The sequence below is a fragment of the Artibeus jamaicensis genome, unplaced genomic scaffold (genome assembly GCF_021234435.1).
Source record: "Artibeus jamaicensis isolate MK-2021 breed Jamaican fruit bat unplaced genomic scaffold, CSHL_Jam_final scaffold_1964, whole genome shotgun sequence".
Classification (NCBI taxonomy): Eukaryota; Metazoa; Chordata; class Mammalia; order Chiroptera; family Phyllostomidae; genus Artibeus; species Artibeus jamaicensis.
Genome location: NW_026522030.1, coordinates 24,868,973 through 24,882,816, shown reverse-complemented (window position 1 = coordinate 24,882,816; position 13,844 = coordinate 24,868,973). Strand labels below are relative to the sequence as shown.

The 13,844-nt window shown below is 37.5% G+C and overlaps 1 protein-coding gene across 13 annotated transcripts in view; it reads right to left on the bottom strand.

Moving 5' to 3' along the window:
* AGTPBP1 (ATP/GTP binding carboxypeptidase 1) overlaps positions 1-13,844 on the bottom strand; it is a 210,445-nt gene that overhangs the window by 126,791 nt on the left and 69,810 nt on the right. For all 13 annotated transcript variants that reach the window (XM_053656359.1, XM_053656357.1, XM_053656356.1 and 10 more), the window contains one exon: positions 9,637-9,701. In XM_053656359.1, coding sequence (XP_053512334.1) covers positions 9,637-9,668 — 32 coding nt within the window. In that variant the 5' untranslated portion in view covers positions 9,669-9,701. Of the gene's footprint in view, positions 1-9,636; positions 9,702-13,844 lie in introns of those variants that run through there.

Here is a 13,844-nt window from a genome sequence, read left to right as displayed (position 1 = left end):
TCCATCGTAAATCAAAGGACAATTACACGCAATTATCTGCAAAGTCCTTTTATTCAAATACTCCTTCTTTTTCCAATTACATATCTATGTGCAGCCAGACCGTCTTCATATCCTAATACAAGGACATCACACCCACAAACTCTGAATGGATACAGACTGACACATGTATCACAACAGACTGAACTCAGAAACAGATAAGAAAACCCAACAGTCTTCCATTAAGCTAAACACTAAATTTCAGAAGTGTAATAAAGCAATGCCATTCTTCTCCCTGTTTTTTGAAAATATAGTTATTTTTAATATAAAGTTACTATGTATTGGGTTTATTATTTTTCTGTGAATATTTCTTAATTCCTCAGTTTAATTTGTAATATGGTAAACATCAATAGATAAAATAACCCATGTCAACAAAAAAACTTTTCGAAGTCTTCATTAACTTAAGAGCACAAAAAGATTCTGAGCCAAGCCAGTTCTTTCTGAGAGACCTAGTTCTTTTTGATGAGAAGTGGTATTAAGTTACCACAGTTTACATATTAGGGAAAATACATCTCAAAACAGTTCCATAATCCATGTTTAAAAGAAATATGCATTATGGAAACCAAAATTGAAAAGTGCAATAATTGAGTGTGTTTTCCTAATTTTATTCAATTACTTTTCTCTTATTTTCAGTAGCTAATAAAACATTGATTTTAAAAATTCAAAAACACATGAAGCATAACACATATCCATACCAAACTAAGAGTGTTTTGTCAATAACTCTTAAATTTCTTAACTAAATTATACCACTGTTAAAAAATAAAGCTTTCCTCTAAGTTTCATCTAAGTTATTCTTATTTCAAATGATAGGTGGTAGATGAATATGTTTTTTGAAGGAAGGCAAGCAAGTGGGAATTCAGAACATAGGCGAGTCAATTTCCCTCTCTAGTCTACTTTTTTCATCTACAGAATAAAACATTCTGAACAAAACATTCTAGCCACCACCGACTCCACTCTAAAACCTGAAGGCTGTTGACACTAATATTGAAGGAACACAGGATGAACACCAGAGGGCAGCTCTACCATCTGAACAATTTTTAGACCATGGGGGGGAATAAAACCTACGGAGCTTTTCAATGAACAAATTGAGCTATACTGCAAAGTAGAATTTTTTTAAATTTTTAAATATATTTTATTGATTATGCTATTACAGTTGTCCCATTTCTTCCGCTTCATTCCCCTCCACCCTGCACACCTCCTCCCACCCACATTCCCCCCATTTAGTTCAGGTCCATATGTCTTAAGTTCTTTAGCTTCTACATTTCCCATACTATTCTTGCCACCACCCCCGCCCCACCCCCCCCCCCGTCTATTTTCTACCTACTGTCTATGCTACTTATTCTCTATACCTTTTCCCCTTCTTTCCTCCTCCCACACCCCTGGTGCTATCCCTCCATGTGATCTCCATTTCTGTGGTTCTGTTCCTGTTCTAGTTGTTGACTTAGTTTGTTTTTGGTTTAGGTGTGGTTGTTAATAATTGTGAGTTTGCTGTCATTTTACTATACTTGTTTTTTATCTTCTTTTTCTTAAATAAGTCCCTTTTAAATGTTCCAGCATCCGAATTATAGGGGTACCAGAAGGGGAAGAGCAACAAGTGGAACACTTATTTGAACAAATAATAAAGGAGAACTTCCCCAATCTGTCAAAGGAAATAGACTTCTAGGAAATCCAGGAAGCTCAGAGAGTCCCAAAGAAGTTGGACCCAAGAAGGAACACACCAAGGCACATCATAATTACATTACCCAAGATGAAAATGAAGGAGAGAATCCTAGAAGAAGAGATAAGGAGACAGTTACCTACAAAGGACTTCCCATCAGACTGTCAGCTGATTTCTCAAAAGAGACCTTACAGGCAAGAAGGGGCTGGAAAGAAGTATTCAAAGTCATGAAAGGCAAGGACCTGCATCGAAGATTACTTTATCCAACAAAGCTTTCATTTAGAACAGAAGGACAGATAAAGTGCTTCTCAGATAAGGTCAAGTTCAAGAAGTTCGTCATCACCAAGCCCTTATCATATGAAATGTTAAAGAAATGTTTTAAATAAAGAGATGTAGCTTTCCTGTCTTACTCTATTTTTTAGATGAATCAAAATGAGGCTAAGACAAACCTCCAGAGGTTCCATTCACAATCTTAATTACTTTATAGTGAGAAAATAATGAAATTAAAAATATGACCAATGTGAAACATTGTACCAAGTTATATTTTAAAGGTATTACCACTCACATATCTGTATCACTATAGTGGCCTCCTACTGCTTTTGATTTCTTGGATTTTAGCAAAGTCCCAATGCTGCACCAATATTTGCTTTGCAACAAATACTTTCCCAAGCAAATGCAAGGACTACTGAACCTATTTGTAAATTACAGGTAAATTTTATTATCTTTCTCACTTCAAAATATAAATTAGCTGTAGGAAATAAAAGATGTTCTGATAAGTAAGATAAAAACATCTGACAGAAAAATTTCCATTAAAATATACTAAAGTTTCAGAATTAAATAGGATGCATAAAAATTAAGTTTTAATTTCAAGTATGATTTTATTTCCAAAATACACATTATCATCTTTCAGAAATGTTTTTCATTTATAACTTTTTAACTCCCTTTTTTTCTTTAATTATTTTTGCTTTAATCACATTTTTACCAGTTCTCTGAAAATCCTGAACATACAACTTTATTCTTCTCCATCATAAATCAAAGGACATAAAAATAGAAATATCATTATCATTCTTTTGTAGAAATAGTCAAATATTTAAATACTGAAGGAAAACAATATTCTAACTGGAAGACAACAATACTTCTTTGACTATCTCTTATGCAATAATTAAATACAATAAATTCTAGCTCAATGGAGAATAGCAAGATAGCTGTGGAGAATTTTATCTCGCACTACCTCAGAACCAAACTGAAAATAAAAATAAAGAGGGGAATATCCACCCAAAATAAACTGAAGACTACCTTAAGAGAAGATACTTAACCAAGGACAGGCAGAACCACCTGGAGACAGGATGAAAGGGTAGGACCGCAAAAGGGGCCAACGCCACTGTCACTGGCATTGGGCCAAGGTTGCCTCTGGGCCGTGGGAGCTACACCTGGACAGCAGTGAACCTTGGACCTCACACCAGGCTCCCAAGCACAGAGCGCCAGTGCTGGGATCACCTGCCCACGTAGCATCCAACAGTGAAAGGCCACAGGTTTTTTGCCTACTGAAGAGGCCGCTAGAGACAAAGGCACCTTTTCCTTTTTTCCTTTCTTTTATTCTAGGGCCAACACACAGATTTCACATTCCCAGCCACTTACCTTGGGCTCGTGCAAAGGGAGGGCAGCAGCGTCTGGAGTCGCACGAGGACAGTCTCAAGTGGAAGGCTTGGGGGAGAGGAACAGGGGGACTGACGTTGGGCTCCTGGCGCTGGGACACAGCACCACACCACAGTGGACATTCTTCTTGAGAAGAGCAAGCCCCTCCCAGAGGAAAGAGACCCCACCCTCTGGAACCTTGCTCCCAACACCCTGCATCATTTTTAATTTTTTTCTTTCTCACTTCCCCCCAACCTGCAGCTATTCCCTGCTGCGGAGAGAGCAACATAGGTGGACTCAGGGGTGTTAAAGAATGACCTTAGGACATGGCCACTCCATACCCTCTCCCAGGAATCAGACTGGCACGTCCCCATTCCTGGAGAGCCTAGAAATGCCCTCCTGGTTTCTAGAACACCCAAACTCTGGACCCTGGAGGCCCCACCCACTATCCTACTAAGGGCTTTGACCTGCCAAGTTCAGGGAAAAAACCTGGGACAGACTGAGACGTGTAGGGATGAGGTAACACACCCCACCATCGTACCTAAAGTCTGACTGGAACCTCCCACAGGAGACCCGGGGTCCCACCCTCTGATTCCACCAGAAGCCCCCTCAGAAACAGGTCAGTGGCTAGACTAAGACCAAGGGCAGGACCGCACGCAGAGGCAGGTGGAGGCAGTTCGGCAGTGCCTTTGCTGGTTAGTAGACCCACACCTGGGTCCTGTGCTGATAAAACCCAAACTTACAGAACAGCAAAGCCCATCCCAGATGCAGCCAAATCCAGAGGAATCAGTCCCAAACTGTGCATTGCTCATATCTTTGAACAGCTGCCTAGAGCTAGATATGGACAGCATCTGACATTGGATTTCACCAGCTTCAGACAACGTCAGAGTTGTATCCAGAGGAAGAACCCAGCAGGCAAGCACTGAACTCTGTTCAGATGAATTCTACTTTTAGCTTTTGCGTTATTTTCATTACTCATTCCTCAGCATAGTTTTTAATCATTTTTTCTTCAATTTTTAAAATGTTTATTTCTTTCCTTTCAAATCTCATGTTTTACTCTTCCCGTTCTACTCCATTTTGCCTTCTTCCTTCCTTTTCTTGTTTTTTTAACTTTGCATTTTCCCTTTCTTTGTTCTTTTGTGGTGAGTCCCTGTTTCTGTTCCTAACTCTGAAGGTTTCTCTTCCCTCTGTCCTCTTATACTCCTGTTTCTTTCCTTTGGTCTTATCGTATTCTTGTTTTTCCTATAATGCTCTATTTCTCTTTCCACTTTTATTATTCTCTGCTCCTTTATCACTGATTTTGCTGTTGCTGTTAGGGATGTTGTTGCTTTTGTTTTGTGCTTGCGTGGGTTTTGTCTTCTGTGTTGTTTTGCTTTGTTCTGTCAGCACCGATATAGCAGGATAAAAAGGTGTGGCTGGGGTTGAGCCTCTCGATGAGCCAGCCACAGGGCAGAGCCACCAACAAACAGGCCAACGACAATCAAGACCAAAAAGAACAGAAGAGCACACATAAGCCACACAAGGACCATTCCTAGAACACCCAGCTCAGGAGATGAAGGAGCCTCTACTACCGAATCCCACAGGACTCCTACCACATAAGGTCGACTCCTGCCACATAAGGTCACCACGCAAAGACAGAGAGTGAAATCAGATCTATCTAATATGTAGAAACAGACAAAAGAACAGCTAAAATGGCAAGACAAAGAAACAACCCCCAAATGAAAGAAAAGGAGGAACCCCAAGAAAAAGAGTTTATTGAAATGGAGGCAAGCAATTTATCAGACATAGAGTTAAAAGTCACGGTTATGATGATGCTCAAGGAACTTAGAATTACAAAGAACTTGGGAGGAAGTGCCTCAGCCCACAAAAAGACAGAGAGACCATCAATAAGAACCACTGTCAAAGATATGGATCATTCTCAAAGACGGACCGCATGGTAGGATGCAGAATAAGTCTTAATAAATTCAAGAAAATTAAGATATCAAACATTTTCTTGGATCACAACATCATGAAACTCAAAATCAACCTCAGTAAAACCAGATGGAAATGAAGAATGCACTATGTGAAAGGAAGAATATGCTAGAAGGAATTAAAAGCAGGCCAGAGGAGGCAAAAGATCAAATCAGCGAGTTAGAAGACAAGGTGAAAAAAACACCCAATGAGAGCAACAAAAAGAAAAAAAGACTTAAAATGAAAAAGGATGATTTAAGGTAGTTCTCAGCTTCATTTTTAGCTTAATACAGAAGTTAATGTAGGCCAAGACAGAAGTTCTCAATTTTAGAAGAAAACTCATACTAACTTTGTACTCTTAAAAATTATTGGAGATACCCAAAGAGTATTATTTTTGCAGGACATAATAGAACAATCTGACAAACAACATACAAGACCAGTACACTAAAAACTACAAAATAATGCTGGAAGAAATGAAAGATCATAAATAAAAGAGATATACCATGTTTAAGGACAAGCAGACTTAATATTAAAACGTCAATTCTTGCCAAAGTTATTTATAGAATCAAGGCAATCCCAATCAAAATCCCAGCAGACTACTGTGCAGAAATTGTCAAACTAATGCAAAAATCCTATGGAAATGCAAAGGAACCTAGAACAGGGCCAACTTTGAAAATAAAGAACAAAGTTGGTAAACCCACACAAGTCTGAGACCCATTACAAAGCTACAGTTATCCAGGCAATGAGGTAGCGTCAGTAAGACAGACATCTAGATCAATGGAATAAAACAGGGTCCAAACAGAGACCCACACACACAGACAACTGAGTTTTGACAAAGGTTCCAAGGCAATTCAGTGGAGAACAGATGGTCACTCCAAAAATGGTGTTGGAACAACTGCATATGCCTATGCCAAAAAGAACTTCTATCGTACCTCACACCATGTACAAAGCTTAACTCAGAATGGAGCACTGACCTAAATGCTAAAACCATAAAACCTCTAGAAGAAAACATTGGTAAACATGGGTTATGTATATATTAATTACAGACAACTTTAAAAAGCATTATCTATAAAAGAACAAATAAACAAAATGGACATTACCTAATTGAAAAACTTATGAACTTTAAAAGACATTGTTTAAAATATGGAAAGTCAAGACTGGGAGAAAATGTCTGCAAAACTATTAAAGGTTGTACAATATATAAAAACTTCTAAAGCTCAATAATAAAAACAAATCCTTCAATTAAAATGGGAGATTCAGAAAGATACTTCACCAAATAAGATATACTAAAAGCAAAACAGTGCATGAAAAGATCCTCAACATCGTTAGTAATTATGAAAATTCAGGTTAAAAGCATAATGAGATACCCAAACACCCCTACTGGAATGGCTACAGCTTTAAAAGAATGACCATAAGAATTTTAAAACTTTAAAAGAATGACTATACCAACTTTTGGTGAGAATGTAAAAAACTAGAATTTTCATATACCGCTGGAAGGAGTATAAGATGTAATGTCTTTGGCAGTTTATTAGGTTGTTGGCAGTTTCCTCAAAAGAAACCGAGACCTGCTATATTATTCATTCCAATCCTAGGTATCTGACCAAGAGAAAAGAAAGCATAAGGCCACATAAATACCAGTACACAAAGGCTCCTGACAGCGTTATTTGTCATCTATATTGTGGACAATGCAAATGTCCACCTAAATGTCCACAACATAAATAACAGACTGCCGTATATCTATCCAAGGAAATACGACTTAGTAATTTTAAAAAGTATGATTATGAATGATACACACTATAAGAGATGAATCTCAAAATAACTACACTGGGTAAAAGAAGACAGTCCCACACCACGATCTCCCACCTCCGAACCTCCAAAAGACACACTGTATAATTCCATTTACACAAAGTTCTAGAAAACACCAAATCCACGGTGACAGGAAGTAGATCAGTGCCTGCCTAGAGTGAGGATGGGGCAGGAAGGAGGGAGGACAAAGGGCACCGGGGAACAAACGATGCATCCTTCTGTGTTCTGACCGAGAGGATGGTACCACAGGTACACGCAGGCCAAATACTCTCTCTGCAGTATTTGTTGTATGATAATTATACCTCAATAAAATTGTTTAGGAAAATTAAAGGTGGCTTTCAAAAGAACTTCTGGTATAGTGGATAAGACAGAAACTAAATGAGAGTGGTTAAGGAGTGTGAAATGAGATGTAGATTGTATTGACAGACTATTTCAAATTTTTTGGCTTTTAAGGGAATCACTTAAATTGGGGAGTAACAGAAGAACAGAGTTTATAAGCACTGGAATTTTTAAATGGTAAGAAATAAAGAAGTTAAAAATTCTAAATAATAATTAAAAGACCCTGAGAAGGAAGGAAGAAGGTGAAATCTAGAACACAGGTAACAGCATTAGTCCTTGAGAAGAAAAGGAATTTAGTAACAGGAGGGTAAGCACAGGATGGAATCAAAAGCAGCGTGTAAATTTAAGAAATGTGAGGATATGGTGAACACACAATACAACACACAGAACATGTATTATAGAATTGTACCCTTGAAGGCTATAAAATTTTATTAACCAATGTTACCCCAATAAATTCCATAAAAATGTTTTTAAAGTATTAAGAGGATAATAAATATATTATCTCTAAATATCGTGAGAGATGGTCGTTTGCTGAGGGTATATGTCTGAAGATTTCAAAAGTTTGAAGGGTAAAGGAAGTACAACTCTCACTGTGAGGCTCAGCAGATTGAGCACCAGCCTGCAAACCCCGTTCCAGGGCATATACCTGGGCTGCAGGCCAGGTGTCCCTCCCTTCCCATCTCTCTAAAAATAAAATAAATATGTTTTTTAAATGAAAGTATAAAATACTCATTACAAAAGTTGGAAAAATGAACTTTCCAGAGAACCACAGTAATAAGATTGTTGGGCTCAGTTAAGGTTGCTAATCAATAATCTTTAGAGGTATCTGCCAAGTTAGTTCATCTTCCAACATGATTTAGCTGTTCAACAAAGATTTATCCAAGGAAAGAACTTTGCTCAATGGTTGTGATAAAACACACATACCCACACAAAGTGAGATAAACACATTCCAGGTATTTGAAAGAGGGTAACAACAGACAATCAATTCTATACTGGGTAAAAAGGAGATAGATGAGAAAAATAAAAGCCAATAGATTAGAGCTCTAAATAAAGCAGAATCCTTGCAGTGCAGACATTGGTGCAAATGAACTAGACAGATAAGACCGTTGTTGCAGACTAAAATGTCTAAATCAGTACTTAGAAATAAGAATTTTGGTGGTGATAGCATTTAGGGCATGACCAAGATGATGGGTGTAGAGAAAAATTCTGCTTGTTGTATCCTAGAAGACAGGCCTATTTGATTTACATCACTACCCATTCACATGGTCTTTAAATCTGCCAATCTAATCCTTCCGATTACAATCTTGTCCAAACTCAGCAAGTATCAATATTCCTTCCACAGCTCCAGATTTGCTAAGAAATAAGAAATTCCACAGTAAAGATGGTGCTTTAAGTCAGGGATCAGTTAAACTTGTTCTGTAAAGGGCCAGATAATACATATTCCAGGTGTTTTGGGCCACACAGTCATACCTATTCTGTCAACTCTACTCCATGCTGCCACTGTAGTGCGAAAGTGACCAGACGACACGTGAATGAATCAGCATGCTCACTAAAACTTTACTGATGTACACTGAAATTTGCATTTCATATAATATTCATATGTCATGATATATTATTCTTTTTATTTTCCCAACCATTTAGAAATGTATAAATCATTCTTAGCTCACAGGCCATATAAAAACAAGAGCCAGGCCAGATCTGGTACATGGGTCATAGTGTGCTAACTCAAGCTTTACCTGAAAAGTTAAATATTAATATAACAGTATAAATACAGTTGACTCCTGAACAATGTAGAGGTTATGGGTACCACCCAGCCCCACAAATGCACTGTGGAAAATTCATGTATAATTTCTGAATCCCCAAAACCATCCCTTAATATCCACAGAAGATTGGTTCCAGGCCACCCCTCCCCCAGCAGATCCCCAAATCTGCAGATCCTCAAGTCCCCTATATAAAATGGCCTAGATCAGTGCATACAGGCAGCCCTCTGCACCCACAGAAACCCGTAACTGTGGAACGAAAACAGTACAGGCATTTGCTAAGAAAAATCCTTATATAAGTGGATCCACCCAGTTCAAACCCATGTTGTTCAAAGGTCAACTGTACAACATATTATTTAAACATAAATAATATTTTTAAGTAATGAGTTTCAAATAACTGCTTCATGTATTATTTCTGAAATGTATACATGCTGGTATTTAAAGTTACAGTACCTTTTCTCTGATACCCCTTTTAACTTGCTCATCTTGAGTTACTTTATTTCACCATTGCAGATAATCTAAAAAAAAAAAAAAAGTTAATTAAATGTAAGTCTGTTTTCTATACCTTAGATGTCATAAAAGCCGTACAACTGAAAGTTTCTATTATGAGAAACACAAGGTTACACTGGAAACCACAGAAGAATGTTTGCGTTCTATGTGCTTCTGGCAAAGTCACTTCAAAGCACAGTGTGTGCCTATTACCTAAAATCCACCAGTAAAATGTTACCGAAATCCTGGAGCTAAAAAGAACATCGGAACCTAACTTCCTACAATTTACGATCTAGTGTTAAGACTTCTCTGGAGACAAAATGACCCTTCCTGATCTAATACTCTTTTTTAAATACTCAAACCAACACAGTGGCAAACACTGGTAACAATGTATCATTCTTCCTATATAAGAACACTTTTAAGTTAATAACAACCTGTTCCAACAGAGTAAAAACCTGTAACATCATTTCATTTAATGTCCATAATACATATTCAATCAATACAGGATTCATCTTCACAAAGCACATACTATACTTTTTTAAAAGATTTTATTTATTCATTTTTAGAGAGGGGAAGAGATAGACAAAGAGAGGGTGAGAAATATCAACGTGTGGTTGCCTCTCGTGCTCCCTGTTCTGCGGACCTGGCCTGTAACCCAGGCTTGTGCCCTGATTAAGAATGGAACTGGTGACCCTTTGGTTCATAGCCAGCACTTTATCCACTGAGCCACACCAGCCAGGGCCATACTACGCATTTAAAAACCTTAAATCTTGACTCACAAAATTTTGATAATTTTTCAGATTTTGTAACTCTTTACCCAAAAAACTTTATCCTTTAACTTTATATATCAATGTTTAATGAAGCAAAATTTTGCAGCATCACTAAAAAACAGACTACCACCAATTCAACAAGTTAATCACATACTCATCAATGTTTAGGAATGCTGTGTATTTCAAAGAAAACAAGCATGCAAAGGAGCAGACATGGTATGAGAAGATAGAGGTATTCTGGATGTTTTTCTTCAATAACAAAAAACTTTTACTTCAAAAAACATGCTGTTTTATTTTTCTTATTAACTCAGTTATTAAAGAGGAAGCTTTATTTTGAATTATGTATAAAAATTATATGATGTTTTTAAAGTTGTAAGAATTTTAAATTTTTCTATTCTTTCATTCAACAGACTTTTTAAAAAAAGACTAGAAAATCAAAATAACTTTCCCAATATCCAAATTAATTAAGACTTACTATATATTTGGGGCAGAAGGGTGAGTGGGGAAGGATCCTATGCGTTTTCAGAAGTGCTGTTGTTGCCAGGCATAAGTGAACTTACTTCTTGTTGAGTAGTATGACTTTCTCTAAAACTACACTGGCCACACATCTCATGAAAAGTTCGCTATAAATTTGGAGTCGCGAAGATTAATGCTGGGCACTTACATCATTCCTATTTCAACAGTTAAGAAATGATTCAGACTCCAACTCACAATAAAATAGTAGTTTAACCACAGGCATTTCTCTCCACTCTCTCCTGGGACTAGATTAAAGTAGACAGTAAAGAAATAAAGTTATGTTGGACCCTGGCTGGGTAGTCAGTTGCTTGGAGCATTGTCCCAATACATCAAGGTTGCCAGTTCAATCTCAGGTCAGGGCACATACAAGAATCAACCAATGAATGCATAAATAAGTGGAACAATAAATCAAAGACTCTCTCTCTCTTCCTGTCTCTAAAATCAATTTTTTAAAGTTTTTTCCAAATTCTCATATAAATTATATCTTAAACAATATTCTTATTAGCATTATGTTGGCTTATAATTTTTAGCAGCTTTGTTGTTTCACATTCTAAAATCTACATGACATTGGGTTCAGCAGTAGGCCATTGATTCTTAGTTATTATAACAGAAGCACGCAATAAAAGAAAAAAGATGAATTGGACTTCAAAATTTAAAACTTTTGTCGATCAAAGGACATCATCAAGAAAGTGGAAACAAGCTACAGAATGAGAGAAAATACTTTAAAATCATATATGTGGTGAGGGGTTATTCAGAATATATGCAGAACTCCTACAACTCAACAACCAAAAGACAATCCAATTTAAAAATAGATAAAAGATTTGAATAAACATTTCTCCAAAGCAGATATACAAATAGCCAATGAGCACATGAAAAGGTGTTCCACCACCATTCCTAGGGTAGTGCAAATCAGAATCGCAGCATTATTCACACCTACTATGATGTCTGCAATCAAAAAAGTGCAAAGTCACCAATGTTGTCAAGAATGGAGATAAGCTAGGACCCTCATATGCTGCTGCTGGGAATGTAAAACAGTACGACCACAGTGGAAAACGGTCTGGCAGTTCCTCAGAAAGCTAAGTGTAGAATTTCTATATGGCCAAGCAATTCTACTCCTATGAACCCAAAATAACGGAAAACAGGGACTCAAACATGTAATCGTATATCAATGTTCATGGCAGCATTATTTACAATAGCTAAAAAGTAGCAACCACCCAGGGCCCCCTAACAGATAAATGGGCCAAAAATGTGGTATATAGGTAAAATGGAGTATCATTCTGCCATAAAAAGTGACTTCCCTGCCCTGACCAGTGTGACTCAGTTGGTTGGGCATTATCGCGCAAAGCAAAAGGTCACCGGTTCGAGTCTGGATCAGGACACCTGCCTCCGTTTCTGGTTCACTTCCCCAACGGGGCACAGACGAGAGGCAACCAATCGATATTTCACCCTCACACTGATGCCCCCCTCCCTCTCTTTCTCCCTCCTTTCCCCTCTCTCTAAAAATAAATAAATACAATCTTAAAAAAAAGAAAAAAGGAATATTCAGATACATGCTACATAAATTAACCCTGAAAACATTGTGCCAAGTGAAATAAGCCAGAACTAAAACAATAAATATTGTATGCTTTGCTTCCAATTATATAAAAAAAAATCTAGAATACACAAATTCATAGAAATACAAAGTAGATTAAAAGTTATCAGAGGCTGGAGGTAAGGGGGAATGAGTAGTCATTGCTCAATGGTAATTACAAAGTATCTATTTGAGGTAATGAAATTTTTTGGAAATAGACAGTGGTGATGGTTACACAACATTGTGAATATAATTAACGTCACTGAATTTATAAGTTTAAAATGGCTTATTTATTTTTTGGATTTTATTTATTTATTTTTAGAGAGAAAAGGAGGGTGAAAAGGAGGGAGAAAAACACCGATGTGTGAGAGGAATACCAATGTGTGAGAGACACATGGCTCGGCTGCCTCCCACACGCCCCCAACTGGGGACCCGACCCACCCCCCAGGCGTGTGCCCGGACTGGGAGTCCAACCGAAAGGCAGGGAGTCGAACCTCGGGATCAGTTCACAGGCTGGCACTCAACCCACTGAGCCACCCCAGCCAACGTAAGCTTAAAATGGTTTAAATGGCAAATTTTATAATGAATATATTTTATCACAAAAAAATTAGCCTACATTATTTATTTAAACTAAGTCTAGCAAGCCTATCTTTTTAAAAAAACTGAAAACAGTTATTTAACAGAAATTTATTACCTTTATCATGAGTCTTTATGGCAAAAATCATGAAAAGAAGCTTAGTTACCTGAATGGTAAACTAAGTTAATTACCTTTTTTTTCTCCAAATAAGGTTGATTAAAGTTTTTTTTTATTTGCTTTAAATAAATGAAAATAAAAATACTCTTGCAGATACCATATACACAGGACATACTTTATTAATATCTTGTATAATAAAAAGCTGTGGTATGACTCTGAGGCCTACTTGAATAAAGTAAAAATAAAATAGGAAATTTAAGAAAAGGAAAATCTGTTTTTTCCACCTGCACAACTAGCTCACATCAGACTCTACATACTTTGCGGAGATGGAGATCCGCACGAAAAAGCAGATTAATCAGATGGCCAAAGTGATTAGACGCACAGAAAAACTATCATTATCAGAAGAGCAACAGCAGTCATTACAGAAGCACTCCGTTGCCAGGCCTAATGCTTCCAGACGCCGCCCTGACAGCTGTGAGCCTCACAGGCCCCAGGCCCCACGAGAGTCTCCCACTCTGGCCGTCTGCGCCCCGTCCGGTGAGAAGGCTCCTCACCCGGCTGGTTCCTACTGTCAGCCAAACCTGCTGCACTGCATTCAGTCCAAAGCTGAACTGTTTTAGTT